We start from the raw sequence: 23,007 nt of genomic DNA, 5'->3' as shown, positions 1-23,007 counted from the left end.
CTATTTTGGTGCATTTGTTTATGTTTGTAAATCTGTCCTTGTTTTGATCCTCTAGTCGTCAAGATTTGGGGTACCAACAAAAACAGCCTGGTCGGTATAAACTATAAATAACTGGGTTATTTTTAATTTGTTGTTATATTGTGACGATATGATGAAATGTGCACCTACAGTAATTCCATCCAGCTCATCATCAGGATCCTCTCCTCTGCTCCCACACTATATACATAGATATAGGCAGGAAGTTGGGGGGAATCAGAGATTTAGATGTGGATTGGCAGTTCAGATGCTGAATCAATTGAACCCAATCGAACACAATCAATTAATGATAGTTGTTCTTCAGCAGAGACAGGAGAACGCATCATCGGTCCATTGAATAAAAATTACCGTCAACTGCTCCAACTTGGGACTATCTTACGCAACATGGGACGGATGGACATTCCACCACCATTTCACCGAACCTCCAAGCAAAGTCATTTGATTTGAGTTGAGTTAGTTCAATGAACCGCGTATTAGAAAATACACGATTTCTCTTTCGCACCGAGTAGGCACATCGCTATTTGTTAATCTCATCAGGTGGCGGTAGGCGGTTAGGCGGCAGGCATTCTCTAATTCTCCATTCAGCGTCGTCCGGTCATTTTAAATGAAAAAACAAAAAGTTAAAAAGGGTGCGCTATCAGTGAAAGCTATCGTGACATGTTATGACAGAAAGTATGATTGATAAACTTGGTGGAGTTATCAAAACAAATTTGTTGTCAACGAGATTTAACAGTGAGTGAAAATACAGGCCAGATATCAACAAGTCCCATGTTGCGTACACCATATGCGTACACTCGTCCCAAGTTGGAGCAGTTGACGGTACATTACTGGCCAATAAAAACATGATAAAACTGTCTAATGTCTCTAACTGTTGTGGAGTACTTATTCAATCAACTGTCGCATTCTCGTACTATTGCGACAATCAAATCACAATTGGTTAGTACCCAGAGGATAAAATGTTTATTATTACTTCCATAGATGGGTGTCAATGTTTTGATTTTGCATGGGCAGATTGATGTAGGTAGGCCGGTTTGGCCGAATTGCCGTGTTGAGATTTACTTGAAAAGTATGCAAAACCTATGCAAAAAGAAATTAATAATATAAAACTTACCGTAAATCACCGATTAAGCGCCCCGCTTGAATTAGCGCCCCGCTCGAATAAGCGCCCCCCATTTAGTTAAAATAATTTTATAAGCGCCCCGCTCGAATAAGCGCCCCCCTTTGAATAAGAGAGGGGTGCTTATTCGAATTGGTGGCCTAGGCTAACTTCCGGGATAAGAATTTCTCTTCAGATGATTACCGTGAAAAAGGGTAACTTGCATCAGTGGAGGCTAACATGCATAGCCCTCAAATGAATGACCTGGCTGGTCATTAAAATACAACTATGCAGCTCCGCTCGCAGCTCTACTCTACCATTTTTGTTTTGATTTATTTTTGTATTTTAATGACCAGCTGGGTCTTTCATTTGAGGGCTATGCATGTTAGCCTCCAATGATGCAAGTTACCCTTTTTCACGGTAACAGTCGAAAAAAATTAGAACAAAAATAAAAATCAAGGTCTTTTAGCTTTCTTTTTTTTCTGTTTCTTATTGGATTTTTCTTTTATTCATCCTTTTTTGAAGTTAAGTTTAAGCAGATTCCGAATTTGTTGATATACGAATTTCTGAAATAAAAAAATAAGCGCCCCGCTTGAATAAGCGCCCCGCTTGAATAAGCGCCCCCCTCAGAGCCTGAAAAATTAAATAAGCGCCCGGGCGCTTAATCGGTGATTTACGGTACATGCATAATTGGCATTTAAATATTAAAGTGTAATCTTGTAGAAGAAAAGTTATATTTCTTCTCTTGAAAACTAAAAATAATCAAATTCAGTCATCTCTTAGAACAAGCACTTCAAAAAACCATAACATTAGACATAAACTCAAGATGAAAAATCACCAACAAAGGTGCAAAAATAATCCTTATTCTGCTGACGGCAAATTAATCTCCTGGGAATAGTACGGCAAAATGAGCAAATCAAAACATTCAGTCAGGCACATCCTGGCAAATGAACGGGGTATTTTTCACTTGCGACCATTGGCAAATGAACGGGGTTGAAAACGAAAGTGACGTAATAGAGCCGAATACCCAGTTTAATTGAACCGGGTTGGAAATATTTTGCTTCATTTCAAAGAACTGCATAGATGAAATTTTTTTTCCATGGGTCAATTTTGTCTTCGAAGATTGAAGAAACTTTTAACGAAAAAATAAAGTTCCCAGTTTTCTTCCTTTTTTCCCTTTTTCAGTTTGAAGTTCATTTTTATTCATTTTTATGCTTTTAGCCTGAGACGTCCTATCTCATTTAAACTGGGTGACGAATACCCCATGCAAATGCTCACCCCGTTCATTTGCCAGGATGTGCCTGACTGACATTGAGCTGAGCCCCCTGATTAACAGCGGCTTTTACAAACAAGCTGGGCTTGCTTTTGATTTTTACTGATGGACGTGATACAGTGTCGTGAGCTAGTTAGCAGAATCATAAAAAAACGATCTAAAGGAAGGTGTACAAGTTTCAAATTTTTGAAATACTTCTATTGAACTTTGAGGGGACCTAAAAACCTGGGCTTAAATTATGATACCTCCATAATTCAGTGGATGTAAGTAAAACCAGTAAGGAAATTAGATATTACCTGTAAATAAGTTTTGTTGTCATTTTAAATGACATTTATATATGGAAGCAGCCATTTTTCAGACAAATCTTTGATTGGGGATTCAGACCTCTCTACGAAATTGCTTTTCATTTGTCTGATCAATAATTATTTGCATTCTAGATATCGAAATAAAATATTATTTTGAGCTATGGATGCTAGTAGTGCACAAAACAATGACCTTGAAAGGAGGGCTGGCTCACATGGTCAATATAAAATGAACAAGGTTTGTTTTTTTATAAATTATGATTATTAATGTGGCTTTAAATTAGTTCTCTTTAATCAGAGAGCAATTTTGTGATCGAAATTTTAGGGTTATATTCTGTTATAAATGGAAAAGTAACAAAATTTAATTTATATGGATTGTCTCTTTCAGACTACATTCATTGAGAATACTTCTAAGAGAAAGCAGAGTGAGAAGGGAAAATTAAAATCAATTCGAAATAAGGTAAGAAAATTTTTATTTTTTCTATTTGATAATTTGGCACTCCATAGACCTTTCCTGAAACCCCCTTTAGAGTGACTTTTGATTAAGATAAATTTTGATTGATTGCACATATGACTGGTTGAGTTTTTTTTTGGTATAGTGAGAGATTCCTGAAAACTTTATTTCATTTGGTTGACTAGATCAAAAGTTATTTCACTTTCTGCATTATTATTTCTTACTTTGCAAGGCTTCTGATCACTTTCTATACTCTGCAGCTTTTTCATGTAAACATGATTTTTCAAATCTTTAAATTAATTGTAAAGCAATGAGAATTTCTTTTAAATTTGAAATTTTTACAAATTTTTACTTTAATATTAATACCTGAAATTAAAGAAAAAAAGTTTGAAAAATTCTTAGTTTGAACTTTGAGATATCATTAAATTTGATCACGTGATAGATTTCAGGAAAGATAGGCAAACCCAAAGGTAGGTAAACCTTATCTCAAAATAATCTGCAGTTTATGTCATGATGATAAAATTTTAGAGTCAACCAACGAAAAAATTATAGCATATCTTATAGCATGATATTTTATCACAGCTTGATTCAAAAGTTGAAACCTTTTTTATCTCCACTGCAGATATTTTTTAAGTAAGGGTAACTATTTTAATCCCAGTTCATGTAAAGTTAAAAGAATTTAGTATGTAGTAAAGAAAAGGAATTCTGAATTTAAAAGCGTCATCATGAATTTGATTATAATTAGTACACTGTTTGATCTAACAGGTCGGACAGTTGGGTAGAGTGACTCGGACTCCAATCGTTGTTCTAGCTTACACTGCAGATGGCAATATCAAAAGTTATGGTGAGATTTATCTTAGTTTTCTTGTGTATTTAGCGAGGAGATATAAACACTAGAAAGAAATTTAGTCAAATTGTAATGAGCTGAAATTAGTATTAAAAAACACTTGCCAATCGTGCCAATAAGGTTCCACCTAAAACCTACTTCGAAGCAATAAGGAAGGGAATGACTCAAAAGGTTTCAGTTCGAATTCCGACTCGATCAGAAGGTAGGGGACCTAGAGAAAAACCCTGTAAAACAATATTAAAAATTTCACATTTTTTATCAAAAGACAGGAGTCAAAAATGAGGAAAGGCAAGACAGAAAATTGACTGTCTAAACTTGGGCTTATTAAAGCCTTTCCCATCCAAAATTATCTTTTCAAGGAGGAAAGAATTTTTATTGTATTTTGAATTATACCGTTTTTCCTTAGAAATCAATGTATTACTGTATGCGGCACTTTATTTTTTAAAAGGTTGTTGATATTTAGTCAAGATAAGTCATTGTAGAAAAAAAAAGAAAAACGTGAAGGGTATTTTTGTTAATTATGTGTATTTACGGTTATTTATATTTGATATTTTATATAATGGCTTTTTCAAGGTTCATCAAAAGGATTGAAAGAATTTGCTCAAGACCCAGCAATAATTCAAAAATTCAAAGATTCTCTTCCAAATAACGCAGGTATAACTTATACAGATAATTTACTAAACGGTTCCCGTCGTCGCCAACGTTGGTTAAGGTTTTGCTTGCCCATCGAAAGCCCTTAAACTATAGGCGAGGGATGGGTTAAGGTAAGATGAAAGCAAAGAGAAAAACAAAACAATTCTCTTTGTATTTTGTGATATGTATGCCAATTAATTCAAAAACTAAAGGATTTGTATAAAAAATAACATAACGATCTAATTTAAATTACGAAGGGTGCCCTTATACCTAGCAAGAAGCCTCAATTTTCAAGGAGAGGGGCTCATTGTTCGCGAGTCATGCCGTCCAATATGTTAACTTAACGTGTTGATAACTTAAGACTGGTGAAATTACTCCCAATCCAATCTAACCCAACATGCATTTGATCCAACTTAGAATGATTTTGCATGAAATGCTGGATTCATTTGCACTGGCCTTTAGCGTGTTCGTAAAAATATGCGAAATCGTGCAACGAAAAGAGTGCCACACCCCTATATTTGAAACTTTGTGAAGTCGTGGCACTTTTTTCATAAAGTTGACGTCAGAACTTTCTTTCGTTTTAAAATGGGAGTGTAGGGGAATCTTCTAATGTGCGTTTTCTTTTTTCCCTTGTCAAACTTAACTCGAGACTTTTCATCTCCAATTAAATATATTGAAGATGAAAAGTTTACTCCCTTCAAGAAACGCTGAGCTTGCAAAGAGATTGCAGTTATTCAACCAACGATCAAAACAAAAGAGAGCGCGCGGCGTAACTTTAGTTGTTCGATTCAACACCGCAATTTCTTCACTTTAATAAAACAATTTAATGGCCAGAGAGTTTACAATGTTTTGACTGCAAAGTCTCGATTAAGAATTGGAACGAATTGTTTGCGTTTTGAATGGAGCTTTCGAATAACTTCAATCTCTATGCAAGCTCAGCGTTTTGGAAATTATAATGTCAGATTGGCTTTGACTGGGCTAGTTTGACAGACATTTTTCCAGAACTATAAAGGTTCATCCTTATCAGAGCTCATTTCGTTTTGGTCAATCGAGAAAAAATGTTACCATCGGTTTGTTTTTATTTACATTTTAGCCTTTGAAGAAGAATCTTCAGAGAGTGAAAGTGAAAGTGAAGATGAAGAGGAAACTCCTGCAAAGAAACAAAAGCTTACTTTTGATGTTGATTGGGAAGATAATCTAAAGGTTATCCCGAAACGTGACCTCCTGTGTGATATTACTTATCGATCAACAGGTTAGTTCCTATGCTTTAAAAAGTATCTATTCATTTACCTTATACCGTAGAAAACCCTTAAAAGTATGGTCAGTGCTTAGAATTATGATATGCAATAGGTAGACAAACTTAGATTTTAAATACTTTAGGCTTCACAAAACGAACGATGAAGTGGGTCGAACAGAATAAACCCAGTTGGTGGCCACGTCGAATATTGTTTCGATCTCCTCATGGTAAAAGCAAAATTCCCGTGGCTGAAATGGACGATATCCTTCGATCATTCCATGAGCATAAAGTCATTAAAGCTGTCGTAAGTTTTATTCCCGTTTTGTGGAAAACATCAATTTAACAATTTGGAGGATTGTATGTACGTCAACTCTACGTCGATCTAGTAATTTCGTGATACATCCATAATTCGCATAGCTGCTTCAAAGTAACATAATCTTATATTGTTTTAGGAAAAACTGTGCTCTGATGATGTAGACGTTTTCTTTCCAACTTTTTCCAAAATGGAAGAACATTTGAATTTATTCCTGAAGAAGGCTTCCATCATCACGGAGTGGTTGAAGAGAAATAGAAAAATCCAAAGAGTTGCAATGGCAGATATCGAATACAGGTGATCCTTTTATCTAAGTTCAATTTCATTTATTTTTTTGTATTTGTGTTTGAAAGCCGCTCTAAAGAAATGCTGCCGCGATAATTAGGGGACCCATGGTTTGGTGGTACTTCCATGGTGTACACTGAAAATTACTTTAAGTGACCTACGGGTAAAAGTTCAAAAACTTGTCATGATGATATTTGTTGCCCTGTTAGTAGCTCTATGCTCTTAGTAGCTCTATGCTCTTAGTAGCTTTTTACTAGTAAATATTCTATTTTGAATAGTATAAAATTTTATTTTGTCACTAGATGCCGGTATCTAACAACAAAGTTTGGCACGAGAAAGGAACCCATCCTCTTTGGATCAATACATCGTTGCTTGAGCTTCCACTTCTTTGGAACGCCGCATTATGAAAATTTTTTCAAAATTCTATCGTTAGCATATGCTGTAACGAGAAAAAATGATTTAAATAACTATGTAAGAATTGAAATTTGAATCGTATATATATACTATATATATATCTACGTTTGTTATTATATGTTAATTATATTTCATTCTAAGGGAAAATCCGTCCTTCTTTGAAAATTATTATAAATTTTATCAATCTAGATTATGTATGTTTTTGGCTTTTATGCATTACCACTTTATTTCTAGATATGTGACGGAATAGATGATGTATCGCCGAAGAAGTTTCAGTCATGGCTTAACGTCAAAGACATTAACAATTTGGAAGCATCACTTCTTACAAATGCATTTGAATGTAACGGTAATAGTTATAAAATTTCTTAAGTTATGTGACTTTTCGTAATTTTCGCAATGTTGCGAAAGTCCAGTGGAGTTAGAACCCTCGTATTTTAATTGGTTTAAAGATATATAGAAAACAATTATTCTAACTTTAATCACTTTTGTGAATTCTCTTCATCGCATGAAAAGACAATTGATTTTTGATAGATGAAAGACTAACTTTTTAAACAAAAAGTTTATAATTATTTCACTTCATAACACTGTGAGAAAGGGTTATGTAGGTGTAACCTGACTCTCTCTCCATCCGTATAACAGAAAAGAGTTAGACTCTGAACCACTCTTTGTTTGTCTCGGAGAGACATAATGAAATAATATGAAGTAATACCCTCCCCCCCCCCATTTTATAAAGCTGACTTGTTCTGATGACTGATGACTGGGTTCCAATAAATCTTCATCTTGATTCAATTCAATCGTAGGTATCAACTGATAAACTTATCTTTTGACTCGACTTGACAAAACAGAAACTTATTGAGACACGACTGTACCGTACGAAATTGACTGAACACAATATTGGTTTATGTCTTATTTATGCTCGCAAAATCCTAACAGGTTTCATTTATATTTTTTGTCAAAATTTTTACTCTTGAATCAGCCTTTTTTTACAAATATTAACAAAGTCCAATTTCAAGTGTGTATTCTAACATTTCTGGCTATCTGTTCTTGATGAAAACCAACGCATCAACTTTTTTAAGTCTTGAAATAATTTTCAATGAGAATAGAAATGTATTTAACGGTGATTTTTGTTACTTCTATTCCAACTGTTATAGCAATGGTATCCTTGATTGGGCTGGTCGTAGGGCTCAATAAAAATCTGGCAGTTCAAGACGGTGAAAGCGTGTACCGACTGACAAGGCAAGAAGACATTCCATGCGACATTGCCATTTTATGCGGAAATGATCAATACGTGTACATGGCTGATGTGGATGAATTTGACGAGACAAAATGTCGAAGTCATAATATGTTTTGTTTCGATGATAGTGAAGAGGACGTCATTGTGTGCCCAAATTGCCTCCTCACCTACCACAACACGTGTGTGCGTTGGAATGATGATTGTGGGTGTACTAAAATCCCTGAAATCAAATCGAGGTACAGTATAATCATCCAATAGAGGAAACTTAAAAAGGCAGATCTCTGATTAGGACGTAATGGTATTTTCCGCTTGCTAGTCAAAACCTCATCAGAAACTTTTCAAAATAGGTACACTTAATTAGATAAGGTTTCTACATGGAATTTTGTTGGTCAAAAGCATACTTTTTCCTCTCAATTTATCATACACAACAGACATAAACTAGTTAAAAAAGGTCAAAAATAAGAGTGTTTTATCTTATTACAGTAGTTGACGCTCCTAATTCGATCTTCAAGGGAAATTGGAAAAAAAAAATGAATTAATTTACTTGAATCCTATTAACTAGAAAGTTTTAAAAGTTTATGCCCTTAAACTATCTACTTTCGTCTTAGAATAACTGCAATGCTGGATAATCAAGTTATCAATACCTTTATGTGTGAGATTTACAAAAGAACAAATCAACTCACGGTGAGATATTATATTACTAGTCCTACGCTATATACGCTTAACAATCGGGCTTTGTGGTTTCATAATACTATCAGTCGAATGTAAAACATGATCTTGGTCGCTTATTTTACTTGATGCGGATTTGAAATATTTTTTTAAAAATAGATAAACTTATTTTTCAGAAAAAGGCATCTAATATGTTAAATGGGCATCAAAAATCTGCAAGGAGTGAACTGATCCATGTCAGGGTAACTGATGGCAGATGTGGAGTATTGACAAAGATGAATTTGTTTTCAAAAACAATACCTGATCAAGTCGTAAGCGAAAACTATTTTACATTATATACAGTGTACCCTTAAAAAGTGTAATGATATATTATATATTATTATGGTCATGGTTAGTAAGAGTATGGATTAGGTACATTTTGATTTTAGTCTGACTTTTGGTTAAAATCTACTTTCTTTTCTAACATAATGACACCGCATCGAAGTGCTCAACATGATGAGAAACAGCCATATTTTTGATAGGGAACTGGCAAATAACTCTCTAGTTAGATTATTTAATAAGTCTCTAGTTAGAGAGAAGAAACTTTACCGAATTCGGCGGACTACCCTAAAAATTTTCCTAAATTCGTCAAATTAACTTTTATATCTAGATCATTGGCGAAACTTAATTCTAATTATTTTTTTAACACGGCTTTTTTCTCGATATATACAGGTGGTTTTAAATCATTTGCAGCCCCTGGACTTTTGTAGTATGAAATTCCTTATGAAGCTCGATTTATTTTTGAGTAGAAAGTTTCTTCAGGAACTGGAATGTTTGTTTTAACCTGTTTAACCTGTCAATATTGATTTTATTTTTTCGTTAAGATAAACTTTTCTTTTTAAAGATACGAACACTGACAAAAATCCTTGAACAAGTGGATCTAAACCGTTCCTTCAAAGAAGAAGATCAAGATGTTGTCATTGCTGAGTACCTCCTCCCTGACGTAAGTATAGTATTTTGCTATTTTGATTTACTATAAAGACCTACTGGGTCATTATATCATTCATATTACGTCACGTCACACTAGTTTTGGACTGGATACGCAGAGTAGGTACCTAGGAGCGCCGCGACCCATGCACCATTTGATAACACCCATAGAGGCGGTTCAGTCGATCATAAACTCCAATTCTGGTTGACGTTTCCAAATAATTGCCGTACTTAGGAAAATATAGAATACCAGCGGTACTTATAATCGGCTATTTGAAATTGTCGTGGTTTGTGACCCTTACAGAACTTAGCCCTGTCAGTTTACATACCGTTACTTTTTTTCTTAATAACCTTCAGGCTTTTTTACATGCTGAATACTCTCCACCAATATTGCTGTTCATTTTATTTATATCACTTTTTCATTTTTTTTCAAGGTACTGACATACATCATCGAAATCGTCATCAATGAAAAAGGCGTCAACGAGTTATCGATTGAGAGAGCTTGTTGTTCATTATATACTGAAAAAAATAATCAATAATAATAATCGACCATCTCCGTTGCATCGGACTGAATCGGATAATTTTTGTTACTGTATCCACCCTTTCTATTGAGAAACATGTTTGCCATACTGACCACCTTGCAGAATTCAAAATTTTAATGTCAAAAGATCAGTTTTGTAGCAAAATCCTACACCGATTTCCGTTACCTGATACTTCGTTAGCTGTTTTTTCTGTGGGCATTAATTGTAGAGTTTACACACGTTTTTTTAACGAATTAAATTGCCGATCGGCATTATTTTGCTTTAGCATTGGAAGGTCATCAATTTTTCAAGAATCTTTTCCACAAGCAGTTTTTAAATCGGCATTTATGTTTCGATAGAATGCCCAAAATGCTGTTTCTCAAACGAATGAAGTAGAATTGGTGTTCCTGGCAAAACGCTTTGCTATTTACCAATCGAAAGGGCTTTATGATTATCTTTTATTTTATTTTTTAGAAAAACGAGAGTTCTGTACATATCATTTTCATGAAATTTCATTTCTATTATATGCCCGTATATTTTTTTCTAAAGAATCTATAAAATTTCTCAATAAAATAAAAATGAAAGTGTCTCTTAGTAAAGAATCTCTTTAATTTCATTCTCGTTTTTGTAAATTGTGTTTCGAATTTTGGCCAAAATGTTGCTCCATTTAACTCAATCATCACGCGGAAGACCTTTTGAACAATTTCATGATTTGTCACCAATTCCGTCCTTTTTTCAAAAATGTCATGAAATTACCCATCCGCCTAAAATTTTCAATAAATGGGTGACTTTGGTTCGGATTCCGAGCCTTTTTACCCAAATCGTCATTAAATTACCCATCCGCCTAAAATTTTCAATAAATGGGTGACTTTCGTTCGGATTCCGAGCCTTTTTACCCAAATCGTCATTAAATTACCCATCCGCCTAAAATTTTCAATAAATGGGTGACTTTCGTTCGGATTCCGAGCCTTTTTACCCAAATCCCATTAGATTACCCATCTGCCTAAAATTTTCAATAAATGGGTGACTTTGGTTCGGATACCGAGCCTTTTTACCCAAATCGTCATTAAATTACCCATCCGCCTAAAATGTTCAATAAATGGGTGACTTTCGTTCGGATTCCGAGCCTTTTTACCCAAATCGTCATTAAATTACCCATCCGCCTAAAATTTTCAATAAATGGGTGACTTTCGTTCGGATTCCGAGCCTTTTTACCCAAATCCCCATTAGATTACCCATCTGCCTAAAATTTTCAATAAATGGGTGACTTTGGTTCGGATACCGAGCCTTTTTACCCAAATCGTCATTAAATTACCCATCCGCCTAAAATGTTCAATAAATGGGTGACTTTCGTTCGGATTCCGAGCCTTTTTACCCAAATCGCCATTAGATTACCCATCCGCCTAAAATTTTCAATAAATGGGTGACTTTCGTTCGGATTCCGAGCCTTTTTACCCAAATCGCCATTAGATTACCCATCTGCCTAAAATTTTCAATAAATGGGTGACTTTGGTTCGGATACCGAGCCTTTTTGCCCAAATCGTCATTAAATTACCCATCCGCCTAAAATTTTCAATAAGTGGGTGACTTTCGTTCCGATTCGTTTCCTAACATTTAAGAACGCGGACGTGAAACATTGCACGATTAGATACAATATTCTTCTTAAACTTGTTAACAATGAAGTCTAAGCCCATATATGCTAAGCCTAAGGGGAAAATCTAGCAGGATTTTGGCAATATTCAAACCCCTGAACGTTTCCCAAGCTCTAAGATTTAAGAACGCTGACGTGATAAAATTTCTATGATTGGTCTTCAGAGGTTAATATACAACCTCGTCCCCGTGTATTCCAGGCTTTATTTATTATACCCACCTCATTCCCGGCGTATTATCTAGCACTATCAGTGAGCATAAAAAAGCTGATAATACGCAGGGAACGAGGTTAGTTAATATATTCTTTGAAAACTTAACCTCTGAAACTCAGGCCCTGAGATAGGTAACCAGGAACACTGACGTGAAATATTAGATATGAAATTCTCGATTAGACTTGTTAAAACATAGTCCGTATAAAAACCCTGGTCTGGAAGCCTTTTCTTTCTTTCTATTGTTACCTACTTGAACTTTCGTTGATAAATTAGTTTGTTTTGCTCACTTTTTGATCATGTGATTAACTTTTGAACCAATCCAAAGAGGAATATTTGGAAACGTGATTAAAAGCTGAGCAAATCCTGTTTTATAATGCCGCGACCTTACTTCGACAAGGTTCTATCTCAAATTTTTAAAAAATTGAGATTTTTGGTAAAGGATAATTTTTGATAAAAAGATTGTTTTTATGTTGTAAAATTATCAATATCTAAATTCCATGGCTCAAAATAGCATATTCCACAAAATTCTATCACGAATTTTTACTTTTAACAGAATGAAACAAGGTTCTATTGTTATTGTCTTTTTGCTTATGTTTTACGGCAATTTCCTCACATCAACAAGATTAAATGTGTTTAGATAGAACCTTGTTGCCGTTTGAGCTGACTCTCTTTAATATAGCTATCATTTCGAAAGGTTTTCTGTAAGGTTAAAATATACATATTGAAAGCAATATATCATCAAATTTGAGGCTACTAAATTTTCAAATGCATTTTATTAAAAACCGCAAAATGCAGAGCTGTAACCTTGTTGAATTAAGGTCGCGAATCATTATTAACAAAAAGTTAAAAAAAAGTTACAACAATAGGCTTCCAGACCATTGTTTTTTATACCGGACTATGGTTAAAATGAAGGCTAAGCCTATGGGAAAAATCTTACGGGATGTTGGCTTTGAATATTAAGTCCCCTAAATTTTTCTCCAAGCTTTCTCTAAACTCTGATAGCAAATATCGCCTCATAGAAACCATACACCCTCTTCAGACTTTAACCATATTCAACCCTCTAAAATTTCAGTTAAGACCCACCATGTAAATATCTCTTTAAACCCTAATACTATTTTGATGTAGCTGACTTTTCTCTATCCATGTCAAAGAGAAATTGAACAAAAATGCGCTACATTTTTAATTTGTCCTTGAAAGATGGTTTTGATCAAAAATAAAAAATCAATGCTTTAATACTTTGGGGTATCTAATAGACGGGGGAGGGATTTGTAAAATTTTTAAACCCTTAATTAAAATGATTGCAAGCATGATTTTGTTGTAATTAGGTTGTAATTAGCCTAGATATCCAGACTGTAAACTATTTCACAGTCTAGTTTTTTTAAACATATTTTATCTTAAGGTTTACAGCCTGGTCTACCTAGAACGATTTACTTTCTCAAATCAGAATGCAGTCCGCTTGCTTGCCCTCACATAGCTAAAGCCGTAAGGACCGATCTACATGGTGCGGAGCAATTCTGACACAAAAATAAGATGATCCTCCACTTGCCAGTGACGATAGAGCTTCCTGTTACAGTGAAAAAGAGGCTAGTTTAATCCTTCAAGAAAAAAGAAAACATGGTTGGTCACAATATGAAGTATAAGCCCGAAGGGCTAGAATCGAATCTCTAAGGAAAGAAAAAAGAAAAAGTGAAGCCTTAAATATGCGCTTATTTTTGACGACGGATTGAGTCTAGCAATTCCTTTGTTTTCGATAGATATTCTTTTCAAAATTTAGCGGTAAATTCTAGTTTCAATCCGTATTTGTGAAAAAGCCAGGCGGGTCACTCAAGGCCGGGGAACTTTGGTGGGTTCAAACCCCACCAAGGAGATTTGATTCTAGCCATTCAGGCTTATACTCCATTGGTTGGTCATTGTGATACATTCAAACTTGTTTATGGACTTTGGTATAATCTTTGGATGTTTTCAATGGTTTAAACTCTTATAGGCTGCTTTTCTTTGTCTTTTTTGCTGCCTTGGGTTGACTAGGAAAGTTTTTCGAAACATGAGTTTGTACTTTTATCAATGAAGTATAAGCCCGAAGGGCTAGAATCGAATCTCTAAGGAAAGAAAAAGGAAAGCCTTATAAAATATGCGCTTATTTTTGACAACGGGTTGAATCTAGCAATTCCTTTGAGTTATAGACAATTGTTCTCGAAATTTAGTGGTAAATTTTAGTTTCAATCTGTTATTTGTGAAAAAACCAGGCGGGTCAATCAAGGCCGCGCAACTTTGGTGGGATAGGAAGGCTTCTTATCTGGTACTCGATGTAGAAATTTTCTTCAAACACGCTAAAGCTCTGAAGGTCGGGAAAATTGATATTTGCCCGCTCCTTCAGAGCTTTAGCGTGGGCGGCCACGGGCTTCAAACCCTACCAAGGAGATTCGATTCTAGCCCTTCGGGTTTATACTTTTCTTCTCTAGGGAGACCAAACGCTATAATTTTAAAGCTTTGCATGTGGAGGTAAATTTTGTTTTTTCTAAAATTATGAGCTTATTTATCCAGGCTACAATAATGGCCAAAAGTAATGGAATTTCTTTAATTTTCTATGACAATTGCCACTCTCCCCCCTCTACAATGTTGAATTTGAGCATGAGAGACCTCAAACTGACTCAGCAACATTGTAGGGAGGGGGGAAGGGGAGGGCAATAGGAAAAACCAGTAGAATGGGTAAAATTCCATTTACTTTTGGCCGATATTGTAGGTTGCAATTCACGAAACATTTTACAGTACTTTTAGCTCTTATAATTAATGTTATGAATGATTTTGCTATCAATGATATGTTATCAAAAAATACCAATTTGAAAAAGAATTTTTGACCACTTAGGCTGTTGCAGAAAATATACAACTCCATCACATCATATTGCCCCGTCGGTCAAAATAAGTAGTGATTTTATATTGAAGATTAATAGGTATTCCACTCGCGACATTCAAATTTTGAATAATGACAGGCAAAAAAATCAAAACTCATTTAGTATAAACGGGTTATGAAGTCACAAAGAAAGGCCGTGGATTAGCTTAAACTCATACAAATCGGAAATGTATTTCATTCTTTGTTTGATTTTTTTATTTATAAACATATAAACAGGTAGTATAAAGAGCTTGCTAAGAATAATTTCAGTAAAACCTTGGATAAATTAAAAAATAAAATAAAAACAAACTTTTTCTCAGTTTTCAGAAAACGGATTGTTTTTTCTATTCTCAAAGTGACATTCTTTCATCTAACACTGCCTGTGAGAAGGAGTATTCTCAGGTGCCCAATAAACGAAGAGGTAGGAAAATTTAGGAAGAAAAAAATCAAAAAAGTGGAGGGGTTATTAGGCACCTAAGAGTATAATATTTCTATCAATTTTGCGGTTATGTTATGTGTAAAATTTGCGTGTTGAAATCAAAAGGTACTTCTTGTCAAAGGTAGTTCACCACACTTCCAATTATATTTTGATAGATTTTTTGTAATAAATTATTTACAAACATTCCTCAAATATAGGTTCAAAGTGCAGACTGTTTTAAATAATTTCGATACCAAATAAAGAATCGACAATGAGACATGAAGTGATCGGGGCGCATATATGATAACTGGGTCTTCAAACGTTTGGTTGCTGCATTTTGCTGCTCGTTAATTTGGCTATTCATTTTCTCAAGCTCGGAATATATATTCATGCAGTAACCAGTTCCACAAGCTAAATATAGAAAAATAGACCATAAGTGCGAAGAAAGAGGTCCGTTATAAAAAAAGAAAAAACATTTGATATCGTATTTCCTCCATTAAGCGCCGCTTTCTTTTAAGGTCTCTGGTCACAGTTAAAAATCAATTTCAGAATTTGAAGATAAAACTTTATGTTTTCGCTTCTTTGACATGTTTAAGAACAAACTGCTTTTGAAAAAACGAATTTAAGTAATTAGATCATGAGTAATTAAGGAATAAGTGTGGCATGGACCTTCCCAGCTGGCACACAACGTTGTTTCAACGTTCATGTAACGTTATATGGAATATATCTAAAAATACAATTTCGATATAAGCCGTGCACGTCCCCCAATGGAGCGCTTATTAGAAATTGACTCGAAAATGAAGAAATTCTAGGTATTTTCTTCAATAGCTAACACTAAAAATAAGTAAATTTACAAATCCTATCTCATTACATAACTCAAATTTCTTGGGACATCCATCTACTAAGATTGCTTACCAGTGTGGTTCTTCCAATGGAAACGATCTATAAGAAACTTTGTCCAACGAAAGAACAGCGGGTCACGATTCAGACAGTAAGAGTGCAGGCTACAATTGTTATCGTACACAATGTAATCCGGAGCTAGATCAAAAATAGAAACAAAGGGTTCGAATTCAGTAGTTACTCTATACAAGAACAACAAGATCTTGAAGTGTGGTTTATATCCCTCAAAGCTCTAATCAAAAAGACAAAATACTTTGATCTTTCACAGAGTTAAATTATTTTTTGAGTAATTTGTGTAAATTCAAGAAACACACCCCTATTAAACCTTCTCCTGAATATTGTAAACGGAACATTTGGCGACTCTTCTTTATCCATCACCTGAAAGCCATAACAAATACCTAAAAGATACGCATTAGTTTTCATAGATTGTCTGTATTTACTTGTTTGCACCAAAACATTGAAACGACTACAATCAAGTTGTATCCATACATAATAACTTTTAAATGTGGTAGGCAAAATGATCATTTATAAAAAGAATGGGAACACAAAAAATTTTACCGTGTGGGCAGTAGATAGTGAATATACCAGATGTCAAGTTTGGGTGACCTTTATAATTTTTGCGACAATTGCCGTATTTTGTATTTATTGCATCCTGCTCGTAGCTGCCTCTCGGTCGCAAGGGTGGAAGATTTGGAAAGCTTAAATGGAATACGTAATAGTAATTTGCAATTTAATAAAAGCAAATGTAATCAGTCAATTAAGATCAGGGATTCCAAAGCTTTTGGTAAAGGTCACCACTAACTTAAATGGAAACCTTATAAAGGAAGAAATTTAAGAAACTCTAAAGAATTCTTTGATTTACCTCAGTGTGAACATCTCCTTCTTTAAGGCGGGATCCCTTAACTCTTTTCCTCATAGAGTGGACAGGAGATTAGAGGTGGGATAAAGTAAAAATAAGGGGATTGGTTTGAAGTATTTAGTTTAGATCACAAAATGGCAAAATGTTTATCTGCGGCACCGCCATTTTACACCCATTTACCATACAAATGTGAAAATAATTTGGTATAAAACAGTAAATCTTTAAAAGATTTTTAAAATAGGGAACGTGCCTTTATTTTTGGGAAGGATGTTAAATGGGGCTACATATAATGTTAACCTTCAAAACAGATACTTTTACCTGCTGAGTTCATTCTCTTCGATAAAAGATCCACCGCTGTATACATCGGAGGCATAACGGTAAGGTATCCCAGTCTTGTCTGACAGGTAAAGTAGTAACCCTTTCCAGTGTTCTTCTGGGAGACATGTTTCCAAATTGCAATCAGTGAGGATGTTAAAAAGCAGAGGAAGCTTGAGTTGGAATTTCTTCATTAACGCAGCATCACTCTTACACTTTGGTTCAAGCATCCTTAAACTCAAATTCAAATCGTTTTCGCCAAAGTAGGAACAGACTGGACTTGAAGAGTAAAGGCACTTGAAAAAAAGTTTGATCGATTTTGGCAGATCATCACCGAACGTGTCACGAGCCCACTTTAACGTACGGAATATGACGGGGTAGATAATTTCAAGCTTTTTGGAAAATTCCATCGACGCATTCTTTTTGGTTACCCATTCCTTGAATGAGTCCCGTAAATCTTTGTCAGCGATAGCCAAGCGATCAGCATGTTTCCTAGCAGTATAGAGTGAGATTTATTTAGTATGAAGAAGCATAAAAAATAAGCTGATTCACTGATGCTTAAAAGCTTCAATTCATACAGTCACAAAACTTTTAACAAAACTGTCGTTTTTTTATAAAATGCTGAGATACCGTAGTGCCATAGCAAATTCGGTAAAATCTAAATAAACAAGAACTCACGAAAACTTTTGGGTACATAATTCGGATGGATTTTCCTGTAGCACCAGGGCCGAGAATTTCTTCTGATGACCCAAACTTGTTGCATCACATATAATTGCAGCAGGATCTTGTTTGCAGATTTTACAAATCGATCCTTCGTTGAAGTCGATGTCAAGTAGCTCCAAAAAGGAATACCACGAATCTTTGAAGTCTTTGTACGTCAGCTCGCATTTTTCGTGGCCAGAGCTTTTCTGACTCAACGAGAAAACTTCGTAATAGCCATGAAGTGTACAACTAAAAATAAAGGTGTATGAAATTTATGATGAAAAGAGGGTGCATGGAAGTACAAGTAAATCCACGAAGTCCCATATTTATCTGAGCAGTATTTCTTAAATATTTGCCTTGCATTCATTAACACTGCTTTACCTTTTTCCGTGCAGAAAATGAAACATGTAATCTCTCATTAATGAATAGTGAATCAGGAACTTCCCCATATTGAGAATCGAGTCATTCAAACCATCGTAGCTCTGAAAAGCCCCACAACCTGTACAACGGCTGTCATTCACTTAAAAATACAAGACAAACATTGAAATGCTTTCAGCGAAAACTAAACGTGCACGTACAAAAAGTGCCAAATCATTTAATTATCCTGAAAACCCTTTAACCCCTTTACTCGACAAGGAACGGTTATAGGAAGTTGCCTTAAACAGTTGGTAAATGTTTTCCTATCCCGCTCTAATATAGAAATCTAAAGATAGATAAACCTTATCAATAACAACACATCGAGTGTAGATAATATAGTGATCACATTACATTGAAAAGATGTCAGCAATGTATTACTTGGTCTCTTTCTTAATAACCCAACAAAATGCTTAACCCACGAGGTATTTATTTGTACATTACGGCCCCTAAACCGTATTGGTCAGCAATACAGTGCTCAATAAGTAAATAGAGCGTTACTATAATAAGGAGTTGACTCAATATCTTTATTTTTGATTTTCACTGAAGATTGGTGCCTGCGCACCATGAAACTCTGAGTTTGAAACAAAGATATTGAGTCAACTCTTTATTATATTATATATCATATACATTTTATTCGGGACGTCTTAATAAAAGAAAATTACCAATGCACTCAAAATAGGTGTTTTTCATAAATAGCTTCAGACGACGAGATGAAACACCAATGATTTCAGAACAACAACTGATATTATCTTGACACACGAGCAAGGAGTCTTCAGTTTTAAGATATTGACAAGGGTGAAGGTGTAGATTTCTGGTCATGTTTTCGTCTGCGTGAAATGGAATCCTATTGCACGATATTGCTTTCCTATTACGTTCTGATGATACACTGTGAGCAGACTCCAAGAATTCATCAAAAAAGGCCGGATTATTCGAATCCTTATCATCTCTGCGACGTCGAACTTCATTACAGTGTATACAGACACCACTCGAGCAAACGTAACAAATCAGTTGTGATCTTTCATTTGACACGATTCCCACTGAACCACGATAAACCACGAGAATTTTTCCTTTTTCACGAAGAATATCACTTATCTCATCTTCCTAAATATGAAGATATATTTTATTTCTTCATAAAGTGTGGTTGCTCCTCAAATAAAATAATAATAATTAATATAATAAATAATAAAATTTATGTCTTATAGCTTGGTTGCTTAAAGATAATATTCTATGTATATATTTATATATATAGAAGACGCGTCACCTATACTGATACATCAGATTTGACAAAAGAATTTGGACGCATACCGTGTGCAAAGGTGAAAAAATTGTTTCTTCTTTTGTTTCAAAAGGCTGAAACTTTTATACGTACGAATATTATATTGAATTTCGTTTGGCGTTTTACCTACCCGTATGAAACTCTCTTGGTACCCTTAAATTAAAAAAACAAAAATAAAGACTTACTCATTTTTTTCAAAATCAATTTCAAAAGAAATCTTAAAGAAGGGTTTAAACTATAACGGTTAAGCATTACATTTAGCAGACTCGAATCTTAAAAAAACTTAAAAGCATTGCCAATGCGTAAAATCACCCTTATTGTTAATCTCCTACTCTGCTGTGCTTAATTGTAGCGTAGGGGAATTGCTCAACTCCAGTATTTCTTAAGTAAATCGTAGGCCCCATTGTAAAAATTCATAAGCTAAGTAGAAGTGTGAAAAACTCCCATCTCCAGGGGTATTCTCAGATTCTAAAGGAAACGTGCATACCAATTATACTTTCTTCTTCCTCCCAATAGTCAATTTCCGCAATGATTGGTACAAGACAATTAATATGGATGCAGCACTCTATAACAAGGTTTTTAAATAGCTTGAGCTTATTTTTAGACTACACCTAATTAATTCCGAAATTACCATTGACACTGTTATAGTTTCAAAATAATACTCAAGTACTTACCTTTGATGTCTTGTGATAAATCAGCATCAAATGAAAGTGACTCGATGTATGTTGATGTTGCTTTGTCACATGAACAAAAATAAATCCAATTACCATCAACATCTTCGTTCTTTTGAAAGTATTTCCGAGTCACGACAACATATTTATTTCGCTTTAAACAAATAATTATATACATTATAAGATGATTTTTGTCAACTTGACAAATTGTAAACCTTCTAACAATTAATATACACCATACACCCTAAGTGAAATACAACTTGTGAATCAGTAGACACAAATTATATGTTTAGTATCTAAGCAAGTGGAATACAGCTGGGTGGAATGATTGATAAAAATCTTAACATAAAGTTACCTTGAGGTTAGCCTTTTGTTGATCAAAATCTGGTATAGCAACTTTCAAGAATCTGGGATCAGCAGGGACTAGGCAGTTCTGTTTTCTCAATTCCAATTGATAAGAAAGATGATAATCAACGATGTGATCTTCATTTTCCACTGATAACTTTAAAAAATGTTAGCAATTTTAAAAGGTTTCAAAATAATGAGCGAACTGTTTTTCAAAGTTTTGGCGATAAAAACATTTACTTTATTTAGATTTTTTAGATCAGCATCGACATTTTAAATGGACACTTATTAACATGAATTCATAATTTTGCACAAACTATAGGATGAATATACAAAAATATTGCAAGCAAAAATCAAAAACTTACATCAGACTCTGAGTCAAAAGTTTCTAAAGCGTCGTTGTTGTTAGTTATCATAATATCATTATCATTTCCACTCGAACCTTGATTTACTAAACTTCTAGAGGATGATAATGATGATGGTAAAATATCAGCAGAATCATCTACCATTGATTCCAATGGCTGCAAGAAATGTTTTTAAAATAATGAATGATAATTTTATTTTTCTAGGTAATAATACTTTCCAGTTTTGATTTAGCTATAATATGAGAAAAATAAAAAAAACAAAAACAAAACAATATGGTATAACAAACGTATCAACTTACGTCTTCGTTATCAGAATCGAATGAAAGTGTGACAACCTTCTTCTCTTTAACAGGAGCTTTATCATCATCATCAAAGTCTATAGTGACATAATTGCCACTATTTTTTCTATAAGAAAATAATTTTAAGCTCATCAAATTAAATCAACGTTAACGAAAAAATCAGAAGGTACATCCTGAGACAGCACTGTCATCTTTGTAAGTAGAAGACAAAATAGTTTTTATGTGGAGACGATTCTAAAAACGTGCATGACACAAAATTGATTAATTAATTCCAAAAAGAAAGCTGTCACTGATCAATTATTTGCAGAAGAAAAATAAAAAACTCTAGGAAAACTGATGATAACCTTTTTCGTTCTGAACACTTCTTCTTGCGCTTTTTAGTTTTCTTTTCCAATTTCTTCATTTCTAGTACCTCTTGCGATGACAGTCTCGCAACAACGTCTGGGTCTGCTAAGGCCATTTTACGAATATGGGCTTTAAATTCCTCTGAGAGACATCCTTTTCCTTTGATAAATCTTTTCCTTTTTGGACGCATGACTTAATCTAACACATAAAACCTAAAACGTAAGAAATTACCGGGTGACCCACGAAAAAGTTCGGACGTTTCTCGGCGTCTTGAGGCCGAACAAATGTCCCAAAGTGCTTGGAGTTTTATTATTTAGAAAGTAGATATCCTAACTTAAAATCCGAGCCATTACTTTTTAAATTTGACGCACAAGTTCCCTAGTTATGAGCTTTTAAACTCAAAATTCACTTTTCGGAAAGTGTAAAAAACAGGTAAAAAAGGGGTATCAAATTAGGTATTTTTAGACGTTTTTGATATACAGTTTTTGAGAAAATTCCTTGAAAGTGCCAATTTTGATAAAAACTAGTCTTGGTTTAAACAAAAACTACTTTAAAAGGTGTTTTTAATAATTATTAATGTCATAAAACTCGTTAAATAAGTCAATTTATAAGAGATTTTCTAATTGATTGCATTAATTTAATACCTCTTTTTTACTTGTTTTTTACACTTTCCGAAAAGTGAATTTTGAGTTTAAAAGGTCATAAGTAGAGAACTAGTTGGTCAAATTTAAAAAGTGATAGCTCAAATTTTAAGTTAGGATATCTACTTTTTAAATACCAAAATTCCGAGCACTTTGGGACATTTGTTCGGCCTCAAGACGCCGAGAAAGGTCCAAACTTTTTCGTGGGTCACCCGGTATTAAAACCAACCAGACTACTTAGCAAAAATTGATAAAATTTACAATCAATTAATTAGTTTGTGAATTATGAAAAAATAGCAACCAAATCACATTATGCGGACCCTTTTTAACTACGAAAGTTATTCTACTAAGATTCCGAAAGTTTTTCTACTAAGATTCAAAGATTTTTAAGAAGTGTTTCAGATCATGATCTTCAGGAATAACAT

At 34.3% G+C, this 23,007-nt stretch overlaps 2 protein-coding genes across 3 annotated transcripts; one reads left to right on the top strand and one right to left on the bottom strand.

The window, feature by feature from the left end:
- The first annotated feature begins 2,846 nt into the window (after nucleotides 1-2,846).
- LOC136822933 (uncharacterized) lies at nucleotides 2,847-10,863 on the top strand. Its single transcript, XM_067079238.1, has 14 exons — nucleotides 2,847-2,945; nucleotides 3,096-3,167; nucleotides 3,927-4,005; nucleotides 4,582-4,662; nucleotides 5,735-5,893; nucleotides 6,022-6,182; nucleotides 6,331-6,488; nucleotides 6,779-6,947; nucleotides 7,125-7,236; nucleotides 8,042-8,360; nucleotides 8,733-8,808; nucleotides 8,970-9,104; nucleotides 9,677-9,775; nucleotides 10,194-10,863. Exons 1-14 carry the CDS (start codon nucleotides 2,871-2,873, stop codon nucleotides 10,296-10,298), a joined length of 1,800 nt encoding a protein of 599 aa, XP_066935339.1. The 5' UTR covers nucleotides 2,847-2,870; the 3' UTR covers nucleotides 10,299-10,863.
- A 4,406-nt stretch (nucleotides 10,864-15,269) lies between these two features.
- LOC136822932 (uncharacterized) lies at nucleotides 15,270-22,164 on the bottom strand. 2 transcript variants are annotated; one of them, XM_067079236.1, is made up of 15 exons: nucleotides 21,941-22,164; nucleotides 21,597-21,702; nucleotides 21,298-21,453; nucleotides 20,943-21,089; nucleotides 20,591-20,741; nucleotides 20,404-20,481; nucleotides 20,047-20,069; nucleotides 19,303-19,741; nucleotides 18,605-18,743; nucleotides 18,200-18,472; nucleotides 17,525-18,013; nucleotides 16,906-17,045; nucleotides 16,662-16,745; nucleotides 16,363-16,485; nucleotides 15,270-15,858 (listed from the first exon to the last, which is right to left on the bottom strand). In XM_067079236.1, the coding sequence occupies exons 1-15, from the start codon at nucleotides 22,129-22,131 to the stop codon at nucleotides 15,668-15,670; spliced, it is 2,730 nt and encodes a 909-aa protein (XP_066935337.1). In that variant the 5' UTR covers nucleotides 22,132-22,164; the 3' UTR covers nucleotides 15,270-15,667. The 2 variants fall into 2 exon arrangements, with proteins under 2 accessions (XP_066935337.1, XP_066935338.1); XM_067079237.1 differs by lacking the exon at nucleotides 16,662-16,745.
- Nucleotides 22,165-23,007: the final 843 nt, after the last annotated feature.

Source organism: Clytia hemisphaerica, unplaced genomic scaffold (genome assembly GCF_902728285.1).
Source record: "Clytia hemisphaerica strain Z4C2 unplaced genomic scaffold, Clytia hemisphaerica genome assembly, whole genome shotgun sequence".
Lineage (NCBI taxonomy): Eukaryota > Metazoa > Cnidaria > Hydrozoa > Leptothecata > Clytiidae > Clytia > Clytia hemisphaerica.
Note: the sequence above shows the minus strand (reverse complement) of the source record. Positions and strands in the feature narration are given on the sequence as shown.

What these genes read in the sequence shown, in the direction of transcription:
- LOC136822933 (XM_067079238.1), top strand. Translation starts at nt 2,871, where the DNA reads ATGGATGCTAGTAGTGCACAAAACAATGACCTTGAAAGGAGGGCTGGC. An exon ending in TGGCAATATCAAAAGTTATG is followed by an intron (nt 4,006 to 4,581) that starts GTGAGATTTATC and finishes GGCTTTTTCAAG; the next exon opens with GTTCATCAAAAGGATTGAAA. An exon ending in ATCCCTGAAATCAAATCGAG is followed by an intron (nt 8,361 to 8,732) that starts GTACAGTATAAT and finishes CTTTCGTCTTAG; the next exon opens with AATAACTGCAATGCTGGATA.
- LOC136822932 (XM_067079236.1), bottom strand. Translation starts at nt 22,131, where the DNA reads ATGCGTCCAAAAAGGAAAAGATTTATCAAAGGAAAAGGATGTCTCTCA. An exon ending in CTTTTGACTCAGAGTCTGAT is followed by an intron (nt 21,090 to 21,297) that starts GTAAGTTTTTGA and finishes CATTTTTTAAAG; the next exon opens with TTATCAGTGGAAAATGAAGA. An exon ending in TTATGTACCCAAAAGTTTTC is followed by an intron (nt 18,014 to 18,199) that starts GTGAGTTCTTGT and finishes CTATACTGCTAG; the next exon opens with GAAACATGCTGATCGCTTGG.